The sequence below is a fragment of the Tachypleus tridentatus genome, chromosome 3, assembly GCF_004210375.1.
Source record: "Tachypleus tridentatus isolate NWPU-2018 chromosome 3, ASM421037v1, whole genome shotgun sequence".
NCBI classification, from domain to species: Eukaryota; Metazoa; Arthropoda; class Merostomata; order Xiphosura; family Limulidae; genus Tachypleus; species Tachypleus tridentatus.
The window spans coordinates 54,654,461-54,679,891 of record NC_134827.1 but is presented as its reverse complement, the minus strand read 5'-3'; the positions used below and the strand labels follow the sequence as shown (position 1 = coordinate 54,679,891).

The 25,431-nt window shown below is 34.9% G+C and overlaps 2 protein-coding genes across 7 annotated transcripts; one reads left to right on the top strand and one right to left on the bottom strand.

Annotated features, from left to right (window-relative positions):
- Positions 1-899: 899 nt before the first annotated feature.
- On the top strand, positions 900-17,692 carry LOC143246892 (ATPase family gene 2 protein homolog B-like). Of its 3 annotated transcripts, none has more exons than XM_076494147.1 (10): positions 1,080-1,231; positions 1,748-2,575; positions 3,087-3,296; positions 5,031-5,180; positions 9,029-9,238; positions 11,006-11,150; positions 12,971-13,035; positions 14,601-14,735; positions 15,494-15,616; positions 17,442-17,692. In XM_076494147.1, exons 2-10 carry the CDS (start codon positions 1,775-1,777, stop codon positions 17,601-17,603), a joined length of 2,001 nt encoding a protein of 666 aa, XP_076350262.1. In that variant the 5' UTR covers positions 1,080-1,231; positions 1,748-1,774; the 3' UTR covers positions 17,604-17,692. The 3 variants fall into 3 exon arrangements, with proteins under 3 accessions (XP_076350264.1, XP_076350262.1, XP_076350263.1); XM_076494148.1 differs by lacking the exon at positions 1,080-1,231 and adding an exon at positions 1,268-1,488; XM_076494149.1 differs by lacking the exons at positions 15,494-15,616; positions 17,442-17,692 and adding an exon at positions 13,494-13,566 and having other exon boundaries at positions 900-1,231.
- On the bottom strand, positions 16,021-23,949 carry LOC143246893 (uncharacterized). 4 transcript variants are annotated; one of them, XM_076494151.1, is made up of 3 exons: positions 23,874-23,949; positions 19,227-21,200; positions 16,021-17,967 (listed from the first exon to the last, which is right to left on the bottom strand). In XM_076494151.1, exons 2-3 carry the CDS (start codon positions 20,930-20,932, stop codon positions 17,745-17,747), a joined length of 1,929 nt encoding a protein of 642 aa, XP_076350266.1. In that variant the 5' UTR covers positions 20,933-21,200; positions 23,874-23,949; the 3' UTR covers positions 16,021-17,744. The 4 variants fall into 4 exon arrangements, with proteins under 4 accessions (XP_076350266.1, XP_076350265.1, XP_076350268.1 ...); XM_076494150.1 differs by lacking the exon at positions 23,874-23,949 and adding an exon at positions 23,223-23,562; XM_076494153.1 differs by lacking the exon at positions 23,874-23,949 and adding an exon at positions 23,223-23,516 and having other exon boundaries at positions 19,227-21,057.
- Between the last annotated feature and the right edge of the window lie 1,482 nt (positions 23,950-25,431).

Genomic DNA, 25,431 nt, shown 5'->3' with positions numbered 1-25,431 from the left:
TACATCAACTCAAAAACAGAACCCTCAAGTACGCGAACAAGTGTTAACCTAACAACAGCCTGGCCTGGCATGGCCAAGCGCGTAAGGCGTGCGACTCGTAATTCGAGGGTCGCGGGTTCGCGCCCGCGTCGCGCTAAACATGCTCGCCCTCCCAGCCGTGGGGGTGTATAATGTGACGGTCAATCCCACTATTCGTTGGTAAAAGAGTAGCCCAAGAGTTGGCGGTGGATGGTGATGACTAGCTGCCTTCCCTCTAGTCTTACACTGCTAAATTAGGGACGGCTAGCACAGATAGCCCTCGAGTAGCTTTGTGCGAAATTCCAAAACAAACAAACAACAGCCACTAAACTGAACAGTTTCCAAACACTAGCAACAACCCTTAAAATATGATGTACCCATCAGATTCCTTTTTCCCCTACTGCCCTCCGCTAGTACAGCGGCATGTCTACAGATTTACAATGCTAAACTCAGGGATTCGATTCCCCTCGGTGGGCTCAGCAGATAGCCTATGTGGCTTTGCTATAAGAAAAAAACACACACACACCATTTTCCCCGATGTGTTTGTGTTTTTCTTTTAGCAAAGCCACATCGGGCTATTTGCTGGTCCACCGGAAGAAATCGAACTTCTGATTTTAGAGTTGTTGTAAATCTTGCACATCTAGATCTAAGACTAAAACAGATATAAGGAAATAAAAATAAAACTTTTTTTATTTGAATAATTTGTACGAGCTGCATGCAAAATACTAAAGGCTTAAGCAACGACGTTAAAACATCTCAACTTTATTGATTACTCTACAGGCCTAACTTGACACAGGACCCAAGGGGAACACATATTCCTTTTGTGTAGAAAGTTTTCAGTATATTCGCTCAGTTTTAAGCAGAATTAGCAATAATTGTATCTTAGTTTGTACGATAAGAATGGATGGCTATTTCGCAGAATGTTTAATGTGATCACGTGCGAAAAGATTTCTCATTGTATTTCTCTGTGTATTGAATTATTAAATCTGCAGAAGCAAGCGAAAAAAAAAATCCAAGTAAAATGAAATGTTGTTACAACAGAGAAAATTTTAGTTGCAAAAAATAACCAAAGTATGGTTCTCTAGAAATTATAGACTGTTAAATTCACAAATAAATAAATGTTCTTTAAAATGCACTGATTAACATAAAAATTACCCTTAAATACAAAATAAGGAATTCCTGAAACGACTATGGTCCCGAACGTCCTTTGGCGGTTCGTAATATTTCTTTCCTAAGTGTAGTATATCTGTTTTATGTAAATACGTATATTATTACCAATATTACGTAATTAATTAAACTCGTGTACTTTAATTAAATAATAATGAACAATTCTCTCTCTTCTTTTTTTTCTTTTTAACTGAAATTAATTTTAATTTTTCAGCATGCTGAATAGGCCTAGCATCCGCAACATTTGTCTTATGTCATTACTCGTGAACAACGTGGAGTTTACTGCCTGTCATATCGTATTTTGTGTGTATTTTTTTTTTAAGGCGAATATTTAGAAAAATATAATGTATCACAATTTGATACTCTTAAGATTTTGACTATTATAAAGATATAAAGAGTTAATTTGTATGGATTATAAGACTATAATTCAATTTTATTTGTGTATTAAAATTAAAAAAATGCTTTTTTCACGTTCTGGTGTTATTTTTGTTATTTTACTTAGTTTGAGGTGACAAATTTCAGAAGGTAAATATATTTTCACATACGCATATTTTTTTATTAGATATATCAAGAACAAAAGAAAAGAATTATGAAGGGATACGATGTATTTGTTAAAGTTGTGGTAACCTCTATTCATCAAGTCATAAAATGGAGGAAAGCGATGTCACGTCTCAGTCGCTGGGTCGCGTCTATAATAAGAGGTAACAATCTTAAAGATGGAAATATTATTGAATGCATCCATCATCCACTTGGTCAGTTGTGCAAAATATTTTGTATTGTAATTGAAGAAACAATTCCAAATCAGACATCTCGTAAATTTCAGGTAAAGGTGAAATCTATTATAAGTCGAGAGAGATATGAACAAGATATTAATTCTAAAGGTCAAAGACTTATCCTTCTTGGAGGACTAAACTCTCCAGAGTTATATCTGAAACATCTTGTCAGCTTTCCACTTCTTTATCCCCGCAGTTTGTGTAAATTAGGTCTTGAAAGTTTTAAAGGAGTACTATTGACAGGGCCACCTGGTGGTGGTAAAACGTCACTTGTTAAGAAAGTTGCTATTGATTGTAAAGCACTTCTTGTAACAGTGAGAGGCCCTGAACTCTGTCATTCTGAACCAGGAGAGAGTGAAATGGAACTACGAAAAGTGTTCGAGGACATTCAGCTTGAGAGTGAGGAAGGCCCTACGATTCTGTTTATTGATGAAATTGACAGCATTTGTCCAAAAAGACATTCTGGAATTAGTTCTCATAGCAGAAGACTTCTTGCTCAACTTCTAATTCTCATGGATGGCTTGGATGTTAGAAACAAGTTTGTTATAATTGGTGCAACAAACAGGCCTGACCTTCTTGACAGTGCTATACGAAGACCTGGCAGGTTTGATAAAGAGGTGATTTAGTAGTTGTGAAGATAATACACAAAACACTGTTATTATTAAAAAAACATACATGTATTGATGTTCAACATACACTTTTATTAATTAAATTAATAATATAACATGTTCTACTTTAATATATTTATTGCCTTAAATATTATAGTAATTTACTGTTTATTTAAGTGGATGTACACATGGATATAATAACTGAGAAAACTGTATCCATGTCAAATCACTGTTTAAATAATAACCTCCAAATGTGTTATACAGAACAAATCTAACATTTGAAATAAATTTTTCAGGTGGATCAATCTCTGAATGGTTTTCAACCCTTCTCTGAAATCTTTTTTTTTTTTCATGTAATGTCTTTCAGTAAATGAATAATGAAGTTTAAACATTTTAATTGTATATATTTCCTGTTGTTTTTATTGACTGAATTCATGTGACATATATACAAAATTATTTATCTCTCAGATAGTGAAAGTAATATATTGTAGAATTCAATAAAAGAGTTGTTTATTTATAGGTATTTATAGGAATCCCAACATTTGAGCAAAGGGAAGAGATTTTTAGAGTGTTGACCCTTGGTTTAAACCTTGCTTCAAATGTTGATCTTACTGAGCTTGCCCTCCACACACCAGGTTATGTTGGAGGTGACATTGAACTACTCTGCCAAGAAGCTACCTTCACTTGCTTAAGAAATCATCGTAATATTGACTTTAATGGAGAACAAGCTGTAAGTAAAGCTGAAAATGGTTTATAAAATGTTAACTTTAAAACATAAAGGGCACTCATTGTATTTGTATCTTGTTGCTGAATAACTTAGTGGAATAGGTGCCATTGGTAGAAATATTGGGGTGAAAACTTTGTCATTATAAACATACAGTGAATTATAAAAAAATTCAGATGTCATAGTGCATAAAATTGAAACGGGTAAACTCGTCAGATTAAAAAAAATTTATGACCAGCCAATGAAATGATTATCACATAACTGATTCTTCTACATTAATTATACAATTACAAAATATTTTTGATAAAGAAACATACTATGATCTCAACCACTCACTGAGTGAGAAAGTTATGTTTGTGTCAATTTTTTCTTAGCTTGAATGTTACGACTTTCAAAATGAAGGTAGATATTGTTGGTGTTGTTACATTTAATTATCAGAAAAGGAAAGAACCTTTCAGTAGAAATCCAAGAGGCAAACTGAGATAAGAACAAATATTTGATGGAATGTTTACTCATCAGTCGTGTAATATTACTTTACAACTTCTGAGGTACCAGATCTAGAAATGTACGAAGAAATGTATGTATGTTAAAATTAACACAAATTCGAACTTTTATGTGACTGTCTAGTGGTTGATGTTTGTGTCTTTTTATTTCACATTTCATCAAACATTTTAATTATATCTTATTGAAGAAAAAGACAAAAACGAAATTTATTTTGTTATTACCTAAATTTAAACTTTAGTTATTCAGTAAAACAGTTAAAACTTATGGAAGTTATAAACAGTTATAAACATGCTCAGAACATCAAGAAAAGAATTTCTAAGACCTTTCCATAGGCCAAGATATTACAAAAGTTTATATCTGATTTGTTGAATTACTTCATAATTTTATGTTACCAGAAAAGAGAAAATATTTATTTAAAAATAATGTCTCCAGATTGATTTGATGAATTATTACGACATCATACAAAATTCTAATCACTGGATGTTAAGACGTCTTCTGTACTTCAGAGTTTTCTTTGTTTTAATAAGATTAAATTTGTACAGTTACTATTTACAAAAAACTAACTCGTAAAAACTAGAAACTATTTTGCTTTGTAATTATTAAAATCAGTAATATGAATATATCACAATAATAATATATAATAGTAGCAGCTCTTTCAGTTGTTGCTTTTAAACCATTGTTAGCAGAATGAAAATAATACTGTTCAAGTTGGAGAAATTAATAATTTTATTTGCAACATGTTAAATATAAAAGAATAATGTGCTGAAATGTGTTTTAATATTCAACATAATTTTTCACTGTAAGTATTTGTATTCTAATTTTTATCAACACACTTACCCTTTCATGACGTAGTAGTGTAATTTTTGTTATATGTATCACATAAATATGCTAAAATAAAACCAATTGAGAGATTACGTAATTGTGTCCTTTTGACACACATGCAGGACTTTTTAAACTTGTTCCTTAAAGTGGGGATTTTATGAGGAAAAAAATCTGTGAATATAAACTTTATAACCATGTTTAATGACTGAATCACAAATGGTTACCTTGTTGACTAACACTATTAACTTTATAAACATTTAATGTAACTGTTTACTTTGTGTAACAAAAACTTAAGTTCTATTTCCCACAATTCTGTAATTATATATATTTTTTTACTGATACATGAATATGAACTAATGATATATTTTTGATAATTCTTCACATTATAACTGTGTGTGTTTTCTACTGTTTCAGGACATACAGGTTTCTCGAGAAGATTTTATGGAAGTTTTAAAACAGATGTGCCCTTCAAGTCAGAGGAGTTCTTCCTGGCAGTGTGATGTAAAACCAGTCAAATGGTCTGATATTGGTGGACTGGAACAGGTCAAACGAAGGATGCAGATTGTAAGATTTGTAAAGATGTTACAAACCACAATTATTTGGTGTAAACTATGTTTGTTTTTCTACTGAGAGACAAGAACAGGGTATATAGTTATGGATGTAAAAAATCATTAGAGATGTGTGTATTTTTATAGCATTCTTTCCAGTTAGTTCATTAGGGAATCCTTGTATGTAGAGACATAGGTGTGAGACTTATTGGAAACCTCAACTTTTCTCCAGTTCAGCCAGTTAAAGACAGGATAAAAGTGACTGTTCATTTTAAAGTAGACTCAGGTGATAGAAACATGGATTTACTGCATTTAATATAAAAATTCAGTCACATTGTGACCAGTTTCAAGGTCGTATAAGACAGGATTTGAAAGGTCAGTGGGCACTACAATTCTGTCCCCTTCTTGATCTTACTCTCTGATGGTCAGGAGGTGGCTGATGTCCAGAGCATTGCTGATACTCTAGGTGAAAGCTTTTGCCGGGTATCTAGCACTTCTGCTTGTTCCTCCACCTTCTTGGCCATCAAGACTCGGGCAGAGCATTCACCTCTTTCCTTTCAAACTGACTGTCTCTTTGACTATAATTGTCCCTTTACACTGGTGGAACTGAAAATGGCCCTTCATCGGTCTGGCAGTACATCTGTTGGACCTGATGATGTACACTATGACATGCTGTGCTATCTCTCTCCTGCTTCTCTTGATATTTTTCTAATTGTCTTTAACCGGATCTGGCAGGAGAATGTTTTTCCTGATGCCTGGCGCCAGATTATTATTTTACCTTTCTCTAAGCCTGGGAAAGATCCCAAGATTCCTTCAAACTACCCACCAATTGCTTTGACGAGCTGTCTCTGTAAGACCGTAGAAAGGATGGTTAATGCTCGTCTTGTTTGGTTCCTCAAATCAAACAACCTCCTCTCACCCACCCAGTGTGGGTTCCGACGACAGCACTCCACCACAGACCACCTTATTCGACTTGAAACATCAATCAGAGAAGCCTTTCTCAAACGCCAACATCTTGTTTCAATATTCTTTGATATTGAAAAGGCTTATGACACAACATGGAGGTATGGCATTTTGCGAGACCTCCATACATATGGGTTACGTGGCCATTTACCCATGTTTATTAAAAATTATTTAATGGACAGGAGATTCCAAGTTCATGTGGGTTCGACACTTTTCAGTATAAAGATAAATGCCATCACTGAATAACTCCCTCTCACTGTTGCAAATGGGCTGTATGTCGACGACTGACACGAGATGTGAAAGTCGTCGAACATGAGATATATTGAGCGGCAACTACAAACTGCCCTCAATCATGTACTGAAGTGGACTATGGCAAACGGCTTTAATTGTTCTCTCACTAAAACCGTTTGCATGCACTTTTGCTGCCAACGGGGTATTCACTCTGGTCCTGAACTTCATATTGGTGAAGTTTTGCTGCCAGTGGTTCCTGAGACCAAGTTCTTGGGGCTTATCTTTGACTGTAAGCTGACCTTTATACCACACTTAAAGCAGCTACGGGTTAAATGCACAAGAGCACTGAACATTCTCCGTGTCCTCTCTACTGCCAGTTGGGGAGCAGATCGATGTTCATTGTTAAAGGTATATCGTGCTCTTATTCGATCAAAACTCAACTATGGATCAATGGTCTATGGCTCTGCCAGACCCACGGCCTTAAAGATGCTGTACTCCATTCATCACCAAGGACTTCGACTCTGCACTGGGGCTTTCCACACCTCCCTAGTTCAAAGCTTATATGTGGAATCTCAAGAACCTTCTATGCACCTTCGCTATTTTCAACTGTCTTTACTATATTCTTCTAAACTTCGTTCCTTACCAAAGCATCCCACCTGGGGATGTGTTTTCCTTCCTCAGTGGGCCGTACTTTTTCAGACCAGACGATCTGCCATTGCTCCTTTTGGCCTTCGCATCCAGGCGCTATTGGATGATTTGGATCTGTCCTTGGATAACACTGCAGAATCCACTGGTCAGCCCATCCCACCATGGCTTATTACAGTCCCCAAATGTTTTTTTTCTTTCAGTCATCTGAAAAAGGCAGATGCTCCAGATTGGAAGTACCGTCTTTTATTTAATAAACATCTTTCAAACAATCATTCCGTTCCAATTTGTACAGATGGTTCCAAATCAGGTAATTCAGTGGGCTCTGCCATGGTTTGTTGTGGTTTGGTGGTTGTGTGCAGAATCACCTCTACATCTTCTGTGTTCACTGCTGAACTGTACGCCATATCTCTTGCCCTGGATCATATTGAAGCTAAGCAGTACTCCAACTGCACTATTTATACTGACTCGCTTAGTTCTCTGCTGGCCTTGGAATCACTTCACGTTGTCTCACACCCTGTTCTCACTGATATTCAAAACCAACTGGCCCATTTCTCATTAACATCCACTTCTATCTAGGTTTTCTGGACACCAGGCCATATTGGTATTCGCAGGAATGAGCTTGCAGACACGGCAGCTAAATCTATCTGCTCAGGTACTATCACCACTGTGCCTATTCCGTACATGGACTATGATCTTGTATTCAAGGCTCGGCTCCGTGCCAGCTGGCAGTCCACTTGGAGAGAGCAACGTGACAACAAGCTTTTTCAAATAAAACCCTATATTGGACTTTGGCCATCTAGCTTCCGTAATGTTCGGAAGGAGGAAGTTGTTCTAACTAGACTACGCTTGGTCACAGTTTTTTAACTCATCATTTTCTTTTATGCACCAGTGTGTAGTTTGTGTAACACTCAAATCACTGTTAGCCACATTTTACTTTCTTGTCATCATTAGGACTCTCAACGACAGCACCATTTTAAACATGTTTTTTCCCAGGGTTTGTCTGGAACATTGGACAGTGTTATTGGTGATGGTGACACTGTCCACCTTGATAAAGTTTTTAGTTTTTTCATGGTCATTAATCTTTTTAATCTCATTTAAGTGTTGGATATTTATTCATTACACCTTTTTAATTGTGGTTCCCTTTTCAGAGTCTCAATCTCTCTAGTGCAATTTGAAATTGGAAAATGGCCAGAACATTAACTAACTCGACACCAGGACTGGAAAGACCAACTTCAGGTGACTGACGGTGGTTCTATAACTTGCCTGTTAGTCTTTCTGGTGGGTTATGATCATTACCATTATGCTACAGGAAGTCCTTTACAACTTCTTTTACTCTGCTCTCTCTCTTAACATGTAGACTTGGTGTCAACATTGGTTTTATACTTTTTCTGTTTTTCAATGATGTTTTGTTTTACCTTCATTTCCTTTTCTGTGTTTTACTACATTTAATTTGTTTTTACCTTTTTACCAGACGTTTGGCACAGATAGCCTTGCTGCTTTGTGCCATAAAACACTAAATCAATCAATCAATCAGTCACATTGTGACATTTTGGCAAAAGGCCCACATCAAACACAGAAATATGTTAAATAAATTGAACAATAAACATGCAAAAATACATAAAAAACAAAATGTTAAAAATCAAAACAAACAAGCATATACTTGGTTATTTGTCTTTCTCAGAGAATAATTGACATTTTCAATTGTTTTTCTTTTTGGGGTGGAAGGGATACTTTTAAGCCTCATCTTCATATGGTATGTATGCACCACCATTTTTGGAAATATAAAAATCTAATATCACTGACCTGTTTATGACAGTAAAGACAAACATGTTAACAACATTTTTCCAGGTCCAGATGTTGTAAAGTTTAAGTGTTCAGAACTGAAGTTGTACATATTTTTAAAAGATAAAAGGTCAAGAAAAGATAAGATGGCCTAAATCCTAAGATTAGAGAGGAAACCTTGAGCTACAACAGAAACTTAATACCTTATATTCACAACTGTGTATTATATACTCTCTTCAGGCTGTCGAATGGCCCCTTCTGTACCCTGAAGCTTTTGCCCGTATGGGAATTTCCAAGCCTCGAGGAGTGCTACTGTTTGGCCCTCCAGGTTGCTGCAAGACAAATTTAGTCCAAGCAGCAGCTACAAATTGTCATGTTACGTTCTTGGCTGTTAGTGGAGCCCAGATATTTTCACCGTTAGTAGGTGACTCTGAACGATCCATCTCCCAGGTATGTATATGTTTATCACTGTCAGATGATTGGGTTAGTAGGTGACTCTGAACAAGCCATCTCCCAGGTATGTATATGTTTATCACTGTCAGATGATTGGGTTAGTTGGCAACTCTGAACGATCCATCTCCCAGGTATTTATATGCTTGTCACTGTTAGATGATTGGGTTAGTTGGTAACTCTGAACGATCCATCTCCCAGGTATTTATATGCTTGTCACTGTTAGATGATTAGGTTAGTAGGTGACTCTGAATGATCCATCTCCCAGGTATTTATATGCTTGTCACTGTTAGATTATTGGGTTAGTTGGTAACTCTGAACGATCCATCTCCCAGGTATTTATATGCTTGTCACTGTTAGATGATTGGGTTAGTTGGTAACTCTGAACGATCCATCTCCCAGGTATTTATATGCTTGTCACTGTTAGATGATTGGGTTAGTTGGTAACTCTGAACGATCCATCTCCCAGGTATTTATATGCTTGTCACTGTTAGATGATTGGGTTAGTTGGTAACTCTGAAGGATCCATCTCCCAGGTATGTATATGCTTGTCACTGTTAGATGATTGGGTTAGTTGGTAACTCTGAATGATCCATCTCCCAGGTATGTATATGTTTATCACTGTCAGATGATTGGGTTAGTTGGTAACTCTGAACGATCCATCTCCCAGGTATTTATATGCTTGTCACTGTTAGATGATTGGGTTGGTTGGTAACTCTGAACGATCCATCTCCCAGGTATGTATATGCTTATCACTGTCAGATGAATGGGTTGGTTGGCAACTCTGAACGATCCATCTCCCAGGTATGTATATGCTTATCACTGTCAGATGATTGGGTTGGTTGGTAACTCTGAACGATCCATCTCCCAGGTATGTATATGTTTATCACTGTCAGATGATTGGGTTGGTTGGTAACTCTGAACGATCCATCTCCCAGGTATTTATATGCTTGTCACTGTCAGATGATTGGGTTAGTTGGTAACTCTGAACGATCCATCTCCCAGGTATGTATATGCTTGTCACTGTCAGATGATTGGGTTAGTTGGTAACTCTGAAGGATCCATCTCCCAGGTATGTATATGTTTATCACTGTCAGATGATTGGGTTAGTTGGTAACTCTGAACAATCCATCTCCCAGGTATGTATATGCTTGTCACTGTTAGATGATTGGGTTGGTTGGTAACTCTGAACGATCCATCTCCCAGGTATTTATATGCTTGTCACTGTTAGATGATTGGGTTAGTTGGTAACTCTGAACGATCCATCTCCCAGGTATGTATATGCTTATCACTGTCAGATGATTGGGTTAGTTGGTAACTCTGAAGGATCCATCTCCCAGGTATGTATATGTTTATCACTGTCAGATGATTGGGTTAGTTGGTAACTCTGAACAATCCATCTCCCAGGTATGTATATGCTTGTCACTGTTAGATGATTGGGTTGGTTGGTAACTCTGAACGATCCATCTCCCAGGTATGTATATGTTTATCACTGTCAGATGATTGGGTTAGTTGGCAACTCTGAACGATCCATCTCCCAGGTATGTATATGCTTATCACTGTTAGATGATTGGAAGAATCCATTACAGGTAATTAATACTGCTCTGTCACATATAAATCACATTTCTTCCTTAGTAATCTTGTTTTTTCTAAGTTGCAACATTGAATTGTTCATCTCAGTGCTACTTGTACACAGAATAAAACTTTAAGTATTACAGTATGGTCAAATATAAGTTTCATTCATCAGCTGAAGCAATCATTCTCTAGGTTTTTCACCATGCAAGACTTGGAGCACCGTCCATAGTTTTTATCGATGAATTAGACTCTGTGGTTGGAAAGCGGGCAGCTGCTAAGCACCAGAGTGTCCAGGAGAGAGTTTTATCTACATTATTAAATGAACTGGATGGTGTAGGTAAGTGACAGAAGGCCAAATTCAGCGATGTCATTGTATGTGCAGAGTCCACATATTTGTAGTTTCTGGAATTTAGTTACTGGACAAATGGGGGCAAAGCCAGTATGTTAAATGGGGCAATTAGTGTTAGCTGCACACAGGCACATCTGAGTTTGTGATGGTTTGAGAGGAATGTGTAAAACCAAGCTATGGCCAAACTACTGTTTTGTTATGAGGAATTTTTGTATTTTGTGGAAATACGGGATTTCTTTTCTGAAGGTCAGGACCTGTTGAACATTCATTTCAGACATAAAAAAATTTAGGTTTTATATTAGATATGTCAACCATTTTATTGATGGAAGAGTTATCATCTAAGGAGCAAAAATGTGTGACAGAAAACACAATGTTTGACAAGATGAGTGTGTGAATTGAATGAGTACACTAGACTCAATAGGTATATTAGGTATGTGAGTTCATTCTGTTGAATTATCAATTTTGTTTTTTTTTTAGAACATGTAACCTTGCTGGTATCAAAAATGGGTAAATTCATAAACAAGAAATTATGATCGTAAAGGAGAGCTTCAGTCCACATACCTGAAGAAGGATTATAGGGATCAATTATATTTAAACACACATCTCGCTCTTTTAATAACTTCCTTAACTGATTGTTGTTTACAGTTAAAGAACATTTACCTGAGTATGGTGAATTGATAAATACAAATAACGTAACTAATTCACGTGTTTCTGATGGAACATATGGTAAACTGATAAGTTGGGTACTTCTTGGGTGAATGGTATTCCAACCTTCTGTTTAAATAATTATGAAATATTCTATCAATAACAAAAATAGGGAAGTCATAACTGATGTCAATGAACTCCTTATTTATCACTTCATTCATATTAGGACTAAAGCTGTTCAGTGTTAATTTATTTTGTTAATGAACACTTTATGATTATTTAGTTGTTGTGTTTTCATTATGAGAGAGTTAAAGCAGATGGTGTTTGGAATTTATGCTTGTAAGTCACTGATGTTGAGAATGTAGCGAGTAGACGATTTGGTGATAAACATATAAATAGCATGAGATAAGCAGGAACAGCAGACAGACAAAGACAGTAGAAAAAAAAAAGATTAAAATTATAGGCTTAACGTTTAACTTAGGCCTAACGTTTAATATCTTAGAGTGAGACGAATATTAGGAAAGTGAAAAATAATAATAAGTTATTCCTTCAAAGTGTGATTCTAAAGTAACTGAATCAGCCTTGGTGCACTTTCACAAAAATAATAGGATATTTTGAAGAAAGAAGGCCAAATGATTATTGGAAGAGCAGTATACAAGTATGGTAACTCCCACAACGTTGTGATTTATACACCGTATGTTAATTAGTACGGTAGAAAGAGTACCGGCATTTGACAAGAACAATAGAGGTATATGTAACAAAGAGAATTTGTTCTAATAGGTTTAACTAGTTTGAATATACGTATATTATTTTGAAAACAATTTGAGAGCATGCTGTTTATATTTTAATTTATCACCAACAAGTCACACACAGCTACTGTATGAGTTTGTACTATAAAGAAATACAAGTAAGAACTTTTAGTTGATAATTGGCAAACACATTCTTTACATCTTACAATATTTTACAAGCACAATGAGACAATATTTTAACATTTTATCAGGTTTTTGTTCAGGTATAGTTTTATATTTTATTCAATAAACTGAACTAAGACAATAATTTCTTGAAAGGTAAATAATTCGTACTTCCTTTGTTATTTTAACTTAAGACTACAGAAGTTTTATTTCATATTTATCAGTCAGTAAAGTTGTGATTCATATTTACAGGTATCAGAATTGAAGACAAAAGAGGAACACTTGAATATGAAGGGACTCCTACTCTAGAAATTCAGGTTAGAACCAAAAACTAGTTTCGTGGAGTTACTGTAAAATACGAAATGAGAAACAAGACTTTCATTTTGATTAAATTATCAGTCCAGAACATATTTTTATGTTTTGACATTTTTATTAGTAACATGTTTACTTAGCATGTTTTCAGACCAAGAGCATACCTCTACCACCTAAAGAAAAAAAATTATTATTATAATTCATATAAAGCATTAAGAGTATAATGCAAGGAACAAATGGCTTTCGAAAATAAACATGTACAATTATTTAACGAAAATATTGAAAAACAAATCACTTGAAAATGTGTCCCAAATATTAAGTTCAGTGTTGTGAAAGACATGTACCTAATTGTTTTCATCCTCAGTGTAGGAAAGGTAACAGAATGAAACTTTCATCATATCATAATAATGATTTGTGTGCCTACATCTAGCATGCTGTTTACTTGTTCTCTTTGGCATCTTAGTTTCCAGTGAAAGGTAACATTGCATCCTGTTGACTGTGCAATTAGGAGAACCCTTTATATTACTCAACCTTTGGTGAATATATAACATGAAATATTTATTTTTATAAATTTTGTTTAGTTTTTCTGTATTTTTCAATAAATTAATGTAAACCGGAGAAGTAATTGTCACTTGTAATTAGTATTTTCAAAATTTCAGTATTTCAAAAGATTATTAATTGTGACTTCACCTAAAACATATTTAGGACAAATGATTCTAACATTGGATGTTCCTAGACAGATGTTGTAAGATCACAGCACATGACTCAGTTGATGTAGGTGACTTTTGATGTACAAGTGGGGTCCATATCCAATCAACATTTCAAACATTTTCTTCTAAACTTATTATTCACAAAATTACTTCTGGTTCCATTATTTTATTGGTTGCAGGGTTCCATATATGAACCACACAAACAAACATAAAACTACCATCAATATGGCATTGAAAAACATTACTTAATGTGATACAATGTTCAAATGATATTAAAGTACCTTCATACAACCAATACAGCGAAATGTCTGACACACTTATTACCTAGCAAGTTTAGATTGTTGAATTACCTATATCAAGTAGTTACATCTAACGACAGTTTAGTTTCTTGGGTTACTTGTAACATTTAGTTACATCTAACGACAGTTTAGTTTCTTGGGTGACTTGTAACGAGTAGTTACATCTAACGACAGTTTAGTTTCTTGGGTGACTTGTAACGAGTAGTTACATCTAACGACAATTTAGTTTCTTGGGTTATTTGTAACGAGTAGTTACATCTAACGACAATTTAGTTTCTTGGGTTATTTGTAACGAGTAGTTACATCTAACGACAGTTTAGTTTCTTGGGTGACTTGTAACAAGTAGTTATATTTAATGACAATTTAGTTTCTTGGGTGAGTAGTTACATCTAACGACAGTTTAGTTTCTTGGGTTACTTGTAACATTTAATTATATCTAACGACAATTTAGTTTCTTGTTACCTGTAACAAGTAGTTACATCTAACGACAGTTTAGTTTCTTGTAACAAGTAGTTATATTTAACCAGAGTTAAGAGTATCTTTATCTTGTTTGTTTTTCAGAAATCTCAATTATCCGTAGATAATAATGATGTTATGGTTGTTGGTGCAACCAATCGTCCTGACCTTGTTGACGAAGCTCTTCTTAGGCCTGGAAGATTTGATATGATCATTTATGTTCCACCACCAGATGGCCAGGTGACTTGTATACCTTATTTTAAAGGTTTTAACTGTTGTACATTGTCACTAAACACTATAGATGAAGACAGTAAGCCTGTTTGTGATGTAGACTCATTCTTACGTTATGTTTCCTTACTTGTGGGAAGAAAAACTTTTTTATGTCAAACGTTATATATCCATAAATGAAGCTTTGAGGGAAACATGACCCTGCAGTCTTGTGTTTATTTCATATACACTGTCATGGATACATAAAGATGTTTCTCTATTATTTTACGCTAGAAAAAAGAGGTGCTATCACACCATCTATAAACTATCATGGTTTCCATTAAGATGAGAACTGTTAATGTGAATTAGAAAATCAAACTGCCCTACTGATTTAATATGTTTCACTCGCAGATGATCCAAATGTATCATAATATATGTTTGTTTTTTTTCCCTCCAACTCTTGCATAAGTTGATCTTGTGTTTTTATGTTATGGATCTGTGTGTGTGTATACACATTAAATACTGTTGAATAGCAGAGTTCTAAATAATATTAAAACATGATATACCAAATAATATGTCTGATTGAAGTATTCGTGAATATTATTTTTGCCAGTTTATAAACTCAGAATCATGTTTTACATGTCATGGTGAATTCTGTACAATACACAGGCTAACCTCAGACTGGTCACTTTAAGATCAATATTAACTCTTGCAAATTTTATCTTAAAACTAAAACATTAATGTGAGGTCCAATTGTGAGTATCCAATAACCTAATGGTTTAACCTTCTAGGGAAGAGAGTCGATTTTAAAAGTATTAACGAAGAACATGCCTCTAGCAGACTGTGACTTGACCTGGCTGGCTGAAAATACACACTTATTTTCTGGTGCTGACTTAGAAAACTTGTGCAGAGAGGTAAACCCTTTCACTTTAAAAATTATGTTTCTATTTTGTTTAAGCCTCGTGAGTATTGAATAAAAGTCAGAAGCAAGTTATTTTAGTCTTTGAAGGTATAAATGATAAATACACAACTCTGAGAATGGTCTTCAATGTGGGGAATTACAAAACAAGTAGTGGTCAATGTAGTGGATCACAAGACAAGTAGTGGTCAATGTAGTGGATCACAAGACGTGTTGAACGTAGTGGATTACTAGACTTGTAGTGTTCAATGTTGATAAGTATATCCCAAACTTTTTGGACTATGGAACACTTTGATGTATAAAGCTGCTGAAGGAATCCTTAACAAACATCTATTTGTTAAAAAGGTGAAATCATAGAAAATTATCTTTGTACAATAAGTAAACACAGACACATATGAATATATAGAACTTCAGTTTTTATTTATACATTAATTAAACAGCTTGTGTTCAAGAAAGCAGTTTAGTCTTAACTTCATAATGTATAAACAAAGTCGTTTGTATTCAGTATAAAGTCAGTTTGTATTCAGTATAAAGTCAGTTTGTATTCAGTATAAAGCAGTTTAGTCTTAACTTCATAATGTATAAACAAAGTCAGTTTAACATTTCCTTTCTAATGGTAATGGTGTCGTTTGTTTCATTTGATGAATTCCCACATCAGTCACGGCATTCCATCTTGCTTCTTCACTTGAAACGCTCCATTCGACTGTCACTAGTGACTTACTCACAGTGAGTCGTCAATAAATCTACACCCATAAATGAAACAGCCAATCACAAATGGACTGCAGGGTGGCATAAAGAAAAGGCTGATGAGCTTCAAACCCTTTTACTGCAGCTGGAGCATACATTTCACAGTAAAAAGATTAAGTTATAACAAAATCTGGTCTACTTATGACTACACTACGCAAAATTTTCTTGGTAAACACAAAAACCTTAATGTGGGGGTTTACTGGATGTATAGTATTCACAAGACCAAGTCCATCTTGAATCATATACCTCCAATAAATTCTGTGTCAAGTAAAAAACTTAGAGGATACAGTGAATGATTAGAGCTTGTTTTAGAGTGTTAAAATGTGTAAGAAGCATCCTTGATACAGCGAACCAACCAACAACACTAAACGGAAGAAATATCATCAGTTTGATGCTCAAAGAGAAACTAGTTGGATGATAAAATCAACATAAAAATGCAACTGCACTAACACATTCACACAAATTGGTCTTGGCTGAACCTAACTACAAAACAGGAAATGTCATGAACTGAAATCAACCACGAATTTGAGGTAAAGCTAACTGTAGGAAACAAAAGTCAAAGAAACTGGACAAACCAGAACTCAGCGGGTTGTAATTCAGTAACCTACGGACAACCACATCAAACAAACTCTACACGTACTAAGATGACAACGCCAATCAATCACTATCACGCCGACACTGCCCGAACTATATCACATGGCTGAACAATCTTGTATAAGATCGTACCTACAGTTACATTAAGAAGGTCTTAATATAGAAGGTGAAATGTCCCAATGTACTTCAACTGGAAGTTAGTTTGTTAAAGTTTCCAAACCTACTGTTAGCCAATGTGTTCAGTTGAACACCTTGTCATATATCATTACTTTGATTCAACACAAGTGGTTCTCAATTTTTATGGTTAGGTATTCTTGGTATTTTGTTTCCTAATTAATTAAATAGGATTGCAAGTCTGAGTTTCCCTGGCTAGATGTAATATATATATATAGAAACCATCTGGTGTGTATTGTCATTAAACAAGTTTTTGTGCACATTAAACTATGATGTTTGTCACATAAATTTGTTTTTATCAACAGGCAGCTCTTGAAGCTTTAGAAGAGGATGGCTTTGAAGCTCTTGCTGTAAGAAATCACCATTTTATTCGTGCCTTGAAAAAAACCAAGCCATCTTTAACGGAAGTTCAACTTAATTATTACAACAGACTGGCCACAAGATTTATTAACAAGTCTTCAAGGTAGTGTTGTAACTTAAGCAAACAGGACAGAGTTACTCGGTACTTTTTAATGTTTTAACATGTTGGATAAAAATAAACTTCAGATTTAGGTGACATCACAGCTTGAAAGCAATGAATGACTTCAAAAATCAAAATAAGGTAAAAATCAACAATTACTACACATTAATACGTAATCAGTCTCTTCAGCCTCAGTACACACTTTCTTTAAGGGTGGTGGTTCAGAACTTTCTAGATTTTTGGGAGTTGCACCAGTTTTCTTGAACATGTACAATAACTGAGGCATGTACTTCTGTAAGTCTTTGATCTCAACCAGCTTGTCGTCAGGTTTGACTTCAGCTCCATGATTAACCAGAACTTGTCTCTGTTGGCTGTCAACAAAAAATACAACCAGAGTGAAAATATGTCTTGTTTCAAGTTTCTTAATGGATTGCCAAGTGTTTTTATCTATAAAACATACCCATTAAGAATACATATGCTGAATGAATTTGAAAATCAAAATGCTGTGGTTTGTTTGAAAGACCTCTGAGTAACAGAACCAATAGTTACAGGGTTAGATTAAGAAGTCGGTTACATCAACTAAGTAAAACTTAGACTAAACACATGTATCTACTTAAAAACTATCTCATAAGCTTGATGAATAATTACACTTGCTCAGAGACTGAAACAGTTATTACAGCTTTTACGTTAACAATAAAACAAGAACATTACTCCAATATTAGTGATGTAACTTTCCAACCAGAAATAAAACAACTTGTAAACTAATGGAGCTAACTACGTAGGAGAAACAAAAATTTGTAATGATTTATTAATCCAGTCATAAAGTGTCTTTAAAATATTGTTTTTGTTTCATTTGTGATCACCTTGTATCCACTTATTCCAATTTCCCCCTTGTTAGAAGTATCTTTCTTGATTTCAGATCCACTCAGAAACTAAGAATATACTATGTGGTTAAAGTTTTGATAAATAAACAGAACATACTATGTGGTTCAAGTTTTGATAAATAAATAGAATATACTATGTGGTTAAAGTTTTGATAAATAAACAGAACGTGCTATGTGGTTAAAGTTTTGATAAATAAACAGAACGTGCTATGTGGTTAAAGTTTTGATAAATAAACAGAACGTGCTATGTGGTTAAAGTTTTGATAAATAAACAGAACGTGCTATGTGGTTAAAGTTTTGATAAATAAACAGAAAGTGCTATGTGGTTAAAGTTTTGATAAATAAACAGAACGTGCTATGTGGTTAAAGTTTTGATAAATAAACAGAACGTGCTATGTGGTTAAAGTTTTGATAAATAACTTGTTACTATGAACTCTTATGAATTTAAACTTGCACAACCACATGTAAATTCACTACCTCCATACTCGTGTTTACTGTTTAATAGTATAAATATCACTGTAGCTGTTGTCATGCACAGAAATTATTGGCTTATAATTTGTCCAACTGTCATGTTTATTATAATTTTGAAATCATCTGACAGGCTGGATAGCTCTTTGGGTTGCATAACAAGTAAAACAGCTGAATGATCCATTATTTTAATTATGACAGACCTTCAAACCTTCGTATAATTTTAACCTACAATAATGACATTAAAGGTGTGTTGTTTGTTTGTTCCTTTTACGTACCTATTGCATGGATACATGTGTACCTTCAATACATTTTGTAACACGGATTCACATGATGTTACTGTTCCAGTCTCGAAGTTGTTTACCACTTCGGTCAGACTCGTCACCAGAACTGGTTCCGGAGAAGAATCCATGTTCACAGCCAGAAGACTCTTTCCATGAATGTTGACCTCCGAGACGGAGTAACTGATGTTAGGAACAAAGAAGCCCGTCGTCTCCGACAGTATAAGAGAGTTGTCTTTTTCAGATTCTGAATCCACATAACCACTCGAGAACCCAGAAGAGCACTTCTCAACACTAAGCTGGGCTTCAGTGTTGTCCATATTTAAAGTTTGAGATTGAACAGGTAATGGTATTATCACTTCCACAGGATATTTGGAGTTAGCATACAGTGTGTTAATATCTGTTGCAGTTAGAATAACCTTTGGAACCACTGGCATTGTAGTAGAGGACATGTTTATTGGAGTGGAATCCTTGTCAGTTGTGTCTGTTTTCAACTGTATCACTTGTGATGTCCTATCGGTTCTTTCAACAAGACTGCAGGAAGTGGGTTCTTTTGTGGAGGCCTGGATTGTTTCGTGAGACTCGGTTTCTTCTGTTATTGTAGGTAAACTGCTTTCATTTTCACTTCCTTCTTCTAAAGATGATTCAACTAAGTTTTCACAAGTAGCAGGCTGTCTGGTTTCTGAAGCAGATGGTCTCACAAAGTAACCACAAGCAGGAACTGCTGTTAATCCACCAAATAAGAGTGTTTGGTTTGGTATAAGTTTTCCCCAGTGATCCTTCAGACAAAACCCATCTTTTAGAACCTCCTTAACTCTACAAGATGCAGTTAAACTAGGCATGCTTCCTTCTGATCTAGGGACTATGTGGTAAGTATGTCGTTGTATGCTAAAATTATCAGACAGTTCACTGAAACTTAGTTGTTTTGTCCTCCCCAAAGTATCACATGCTTTACTTGTTTTTTGTTTTGTCTTAGAGTTCATTACTGTCACCTCATTCGTTGCATTTGTGTAATTTTGAGCATGAGGGGAAGAGACAGGTTTTTTAACCAAAGGTATGGTTTCTGGCCACCATTCAGCTATAACAATTCCCAACTCGGAATTGGCAGTTGATAGATTATCTACTGCTACAAAGGCAGTATCAGGTTTCACTTTTGTTTTATCCAAACCTGCAACTTGGCATAAAAACCTCATGTAAGCAACATCCCATTGAGTTCCTTTTGTTGTTTCACACTGCAATACATTCTCAGGTAACATGCAAACTGGTAGGATTTTTGATACTTCTGTCTGCACATATGGTATTATAGTTTCATTCACCTTCAACAAACCACAATCTCTTTTTCGTGTATAGTCAGAGGAAGGAGAACTGGTAAGTTTCTCTTGGCACAACTTTAAAAAGTCATAAAATTTGATGACATCTGCCAAAGAAACAATCAAGTCTTTGCTTGTAAACTCATCTTTTGCATATTGAAAACCACAATGATGTCCATTAATTTCATTCAAGAGTTTTGCTTCCCTTTTTGTAATGTAGTGACTTTTGATGTTTGTGCACGTGAAGACGTAAGGTGGTAACAGTCCAGCAAACTTCTTCACTATTTCTTGTTGTACAATTTTAACTGCAACGTATCTTTGACACAAACGAAATATAAAAGGCAAGTGAATATTACCGACGGTTACCCATCCGAAAGCTTTACCACTGTTCATTATATTTGTCACAACTTCTTTAAATCACAACTGAAGGAAAGCGGCAGTGTTGCCTTGTTGACAAGCACGAAGTTTATTGTTGTACCTTTACGTCACATTTGAGCTCGTCGGCAGTTTTTCCATGACTAGTAAATCGAAAGTTGAAAAAACATTTGTAAAAGCTGATGTCTTATCCCACATTTGGTATCAAATATACAATGTTATCCACAGTCAACCTTAATATGTTATCCACAGCACCTGGGTAACACATTTTCCACCCTCGTCTCACCTAAAAAAATTTTTTACTTTAACAAAACATTCGCATCTCTCTCAAATTCAACATAGTTTAACCTCACACTCAAACAGTTTATTTTACTATACTACCTTTATCTTACATTGTTTCCAGGCTTTCCGATATTAATTCTTGTATAATGTTTGGAAAATCTGTGGATTTCCCTCAAACCCTTTCTACCAAACTGTTGGACTCCCCAGTCAGTAAATGGTGTCAAATGAACCATCTTGGCCCTGAAACTTACACAATGGTAAAACTTTTCATTCAACCCCTTAGGGAATACAGGTATTTCACAAAAACTTTTATGGGGATTTGGAAAAGTGGACCTCGAATTTGGCATATTATTTACACTAGAGCATTTAAATAAGTAGGCCTACTAATTACTGTTTGTAATGGTTTGGTTAACAAAATTATATTAATATCGTCCATGATTATTAAACTGAAAATATGCAAAATATCAGTTGATGTATTACATGTGTAGAATAGAAATTCTGTAAATATGAGCAAATACACTCCCTAGTTAGCTGAGAAAACTACATTATTATAGTTTAGGGTTAGACCAGTTAGTTGTTTTATCAGGGCAATCAGATCAGAAATTGGGCTGTTACTGATAGAAATATAACTAGAAACTTATTAAACTTAAATATTTACTGCTTTTATGAGGATGTTGGGTGAGTTATAAAACGACTTGGACCAATTGATAAGTTCAATAAATACTTTGCAAATGACCTTTAGTTAAGCCTATAAAATCATGAAAGTTGCAAGTACACTAACGGTTAAACCAGTAAAATTTCAGGGTGTATTTATATAGTGGCGCTAAAGGGAAAGAAACTTTGTTACTCAACGCCTAAGTTAACATTTTTTATTTATATTTACATTGACAGGTAACATGGCAGTTACAGGATAATAACTAGGGGCTTCGTTAACACTCCTAATTAATGTGAAGCACAAACTTCCACCAAACACAATAAAAGTTGCTTGTCAATTGTGTTTCGTAATTACAGTTTAATGTCAATAATATTATTACGTTGACAAAATTACGTGACAATAGTATGAGGTCAGTCTCGTGCAGTGGGATCTAAAAATCTTCTGACATTTTTGTTCATAGCGCCTGGTATGGACCATCGTGGGTGTCAACAGAAGTTTCTCCAGGGGACATCTCTAAGCAACATGATATGAATGTACTGAATAAATTAAGAAATAAGCTTTTCATTTTCCGGGGGGCTGCGGACGAAGTTTGCTTTGTATATCACGACTGCCATTTTAACGGATGAATATTAAACACCTACCGAACTGAGATCCAGACTTTTTGACCTATTAAATGTGATGTGAACAAAACTAACTTGTACCGTACGTTAAAATTATGACAATTACACTGAGCCCAATCATTAACAAACAGATGAATTGACATTAGTAAATTTATTCCGTGTTAATAATTCCAAAGTTCACCATTAACATCCAAATATAATAATACAAGAAATTACGCCCCCACTGGGACAGCGGCAAGTCTACGGACTTACAACGCTAACATCAAGGGTTCGATTCCCCTCGGTGGACACAGCAGACGACCCGATATGGCTTTGCTATACAAGAAATTATTCCTATTACATTCCTCATATAAAAACACGGTTAATTGATTATGTTACGCAGTGTGGTATATATCCTTTCTATTCGTGATATGTATTACTGGTAATTCGTATGTTAAAACATTATGAAAATAAGTGTATTTATTTATTGGCTTAAATACATGTTAATTCACTAAAAACCCACGTTTCCTACCCCAGACAACCAAAAATGAGACTGCCCAACCAACCTGCTGAATTCGTAATTCATATAAAATTACTAAACGATCTAACGAAGTCTTAATAGATCATATATATTAGCATCGTATAAAACATTATACATTTATCTACCCTTTACTGAATTAGTGCCACTGACCAAAACTTGTATAGTGGAAATACGTGATATGTAAACACGTGTCGCGCTACGACAATACTGTAACCGTACTTAGCCGCTTACCCAGTCCAGTAATCCTTTGATGATAGATTTTCTTCAAATGAACCCAAATTACCAAAGTAAAAGGTGGTAATCATCACTTCTTCGTTCGGTTTTAGTACTTTAAGATTGTATGCCAATCATTTAATAATTTATACAAATAAAAACGCCTATTGTTTCGGAGATTTTTAATTTTCACAACTTGGAGATGTAAAAGAACCAATTCCATCTCTGTTACGAAGTGCAGCGAAACGACCATTCCATGTTTACTTTTTAAGGGAGAGACGTCAGTTTTGAGATGTTCTTGGTGAACAGTGCGCGTGGCACGAGCCTGCGAGACAGACTCGGACCATTTTACTTCCATAGGGGGTTACGATTTTTGCAGCATATTTATTTCGTTGAGTAATTATCGCTAATAATAGTTTGAATTTGCGAAAATACATAAATTGAAGTTATTTTGGGAACAAATAACTTCGCTAATTGCAAAAATAAAAATATAAGGCACATAAATCTGCTTGCTAAATTTATTTCAAAATGTTATTTTTTTTTCCTTTCTGATTATAGTTTATATAATATTTGAATTACCTACTTCACGTAACAATGTCAGTATTATTTAGATATTATGCTTATTGAAAGGAGTTAAAATGGTAGTGAAAAACATGAAAATAAACCTACCAGGTACGTGATTGATAGATTAGCTAATAATGACGTCACTTCTTATGTGTCTTACGCAGACACTCCCACATATTCAGTCTGAAAGTTTGTAGGTGTTTGGTTACTATGGCGTTTTACTGTGGTTCAAATTAAGGCAGAGTTTATTGTATACTCGTAAAAAGTGAGAAATCCATTTCTATAATTATAGAATACATAATAGGTATTATAAAGATATTGGTTTATGACTTAGGGTGTGAACTTTATAACAAATAACTCGTTTTATTTTATTACACCTTTTATTTTCTATATAAATAACACCTACTTTCAATATTCTAAACTTAAAGGTTAATGTCTAATGATGAAGACATCAGAGGGAGCTGGTGAATTTGAACACAGTTTTTAATTAGCAAAAAAAAATGTACGTTTGTGTGTGTGTGTACATATACACGAACGTTGTCCTTTAACACCGTATGGAAGTTGAAAATTGCTTACTCTAATCTCGAAGTGTACCATTGTTTCGGGAGTTCAACACTAGAGTGTGATGACCAAGAAAAACTTTTATGGATCTTACATGTATGTGTACGATCATAATTCCGAAGATGAATACCAAATCGCAAGTCATATTAGTAGGTCTGCCACATTTTACGGGTCTGTGTTATTAGTTTGGTGTTTCATACAGTTCAAGTATCCAGCGAGGAAAAGGATGTTGTCTGTTCTGAAAACAGGGCGTGGATTAATATTATATACTACAGCTATGTATATTGTAGTTAGCGAGTCGGGTTCGAATCCTTGTGATACAACAATATATCCTTCTCTCTTTTAGTTTTGTATGCGTTGTAAGAGTAACAAACGATTCCTTATCGTGAATAATAAAAGATAATATGGTATTAAATGGTTTCCTTCCCTCTGGTTGCTAGCTCTTAAATTAGGGACGGCGACATATTGTCGTAGTAACTTTACAATGCTGTTTACAAGTGCTATTGAAATTATGTACATGCACAATATGTATTTAAGTCGTAAAAAGGAAGCCGAAGTCGAGAATTTATTGGTGATTTAGGTTTAAATTAAAGTTTCGTTCCCCGGGGGGGATGAAAAATAACCAGGGGGAGTCAAAAACGCCAGTTTCTCTTCACCCCACTCGCAGCTATGAATTATAGGGCGCGTAACTTTTTAGTTTATATGTGTTCTCGAGATTCGAAAGAAAATAAATATTCATTCGTTCAGTTTCGTGGAGAGAGGAAACAGTCAAGAGAAGCTATGAATAAGTCAAGGGGAGAGAAAGAAAAAGAGGCTGATTAGGGAAGCTGAGGCCTGTTTGAGAATGGTATTACGCATGTCGTCTTTGCCAGGAGTAGTGTTCTTTATTGTTTTAATAGATGTTGTGACTTCGGTTATTGTTACCAGTTTGGTAAGGAGCTAGGTATTAGTAAGGTAGTTATTGTTTTCGCAGGATAAGGTGCTGGTGAAGTGAGAGCAGAAACAACCGGAGTTTTCTTCAATGTGGAGTTCTATTTGGTTGAAGTGATCGCTGTCAAAGTTCAGCGAATTAGGGGTAGAAAATATATGTTTATAATAATCA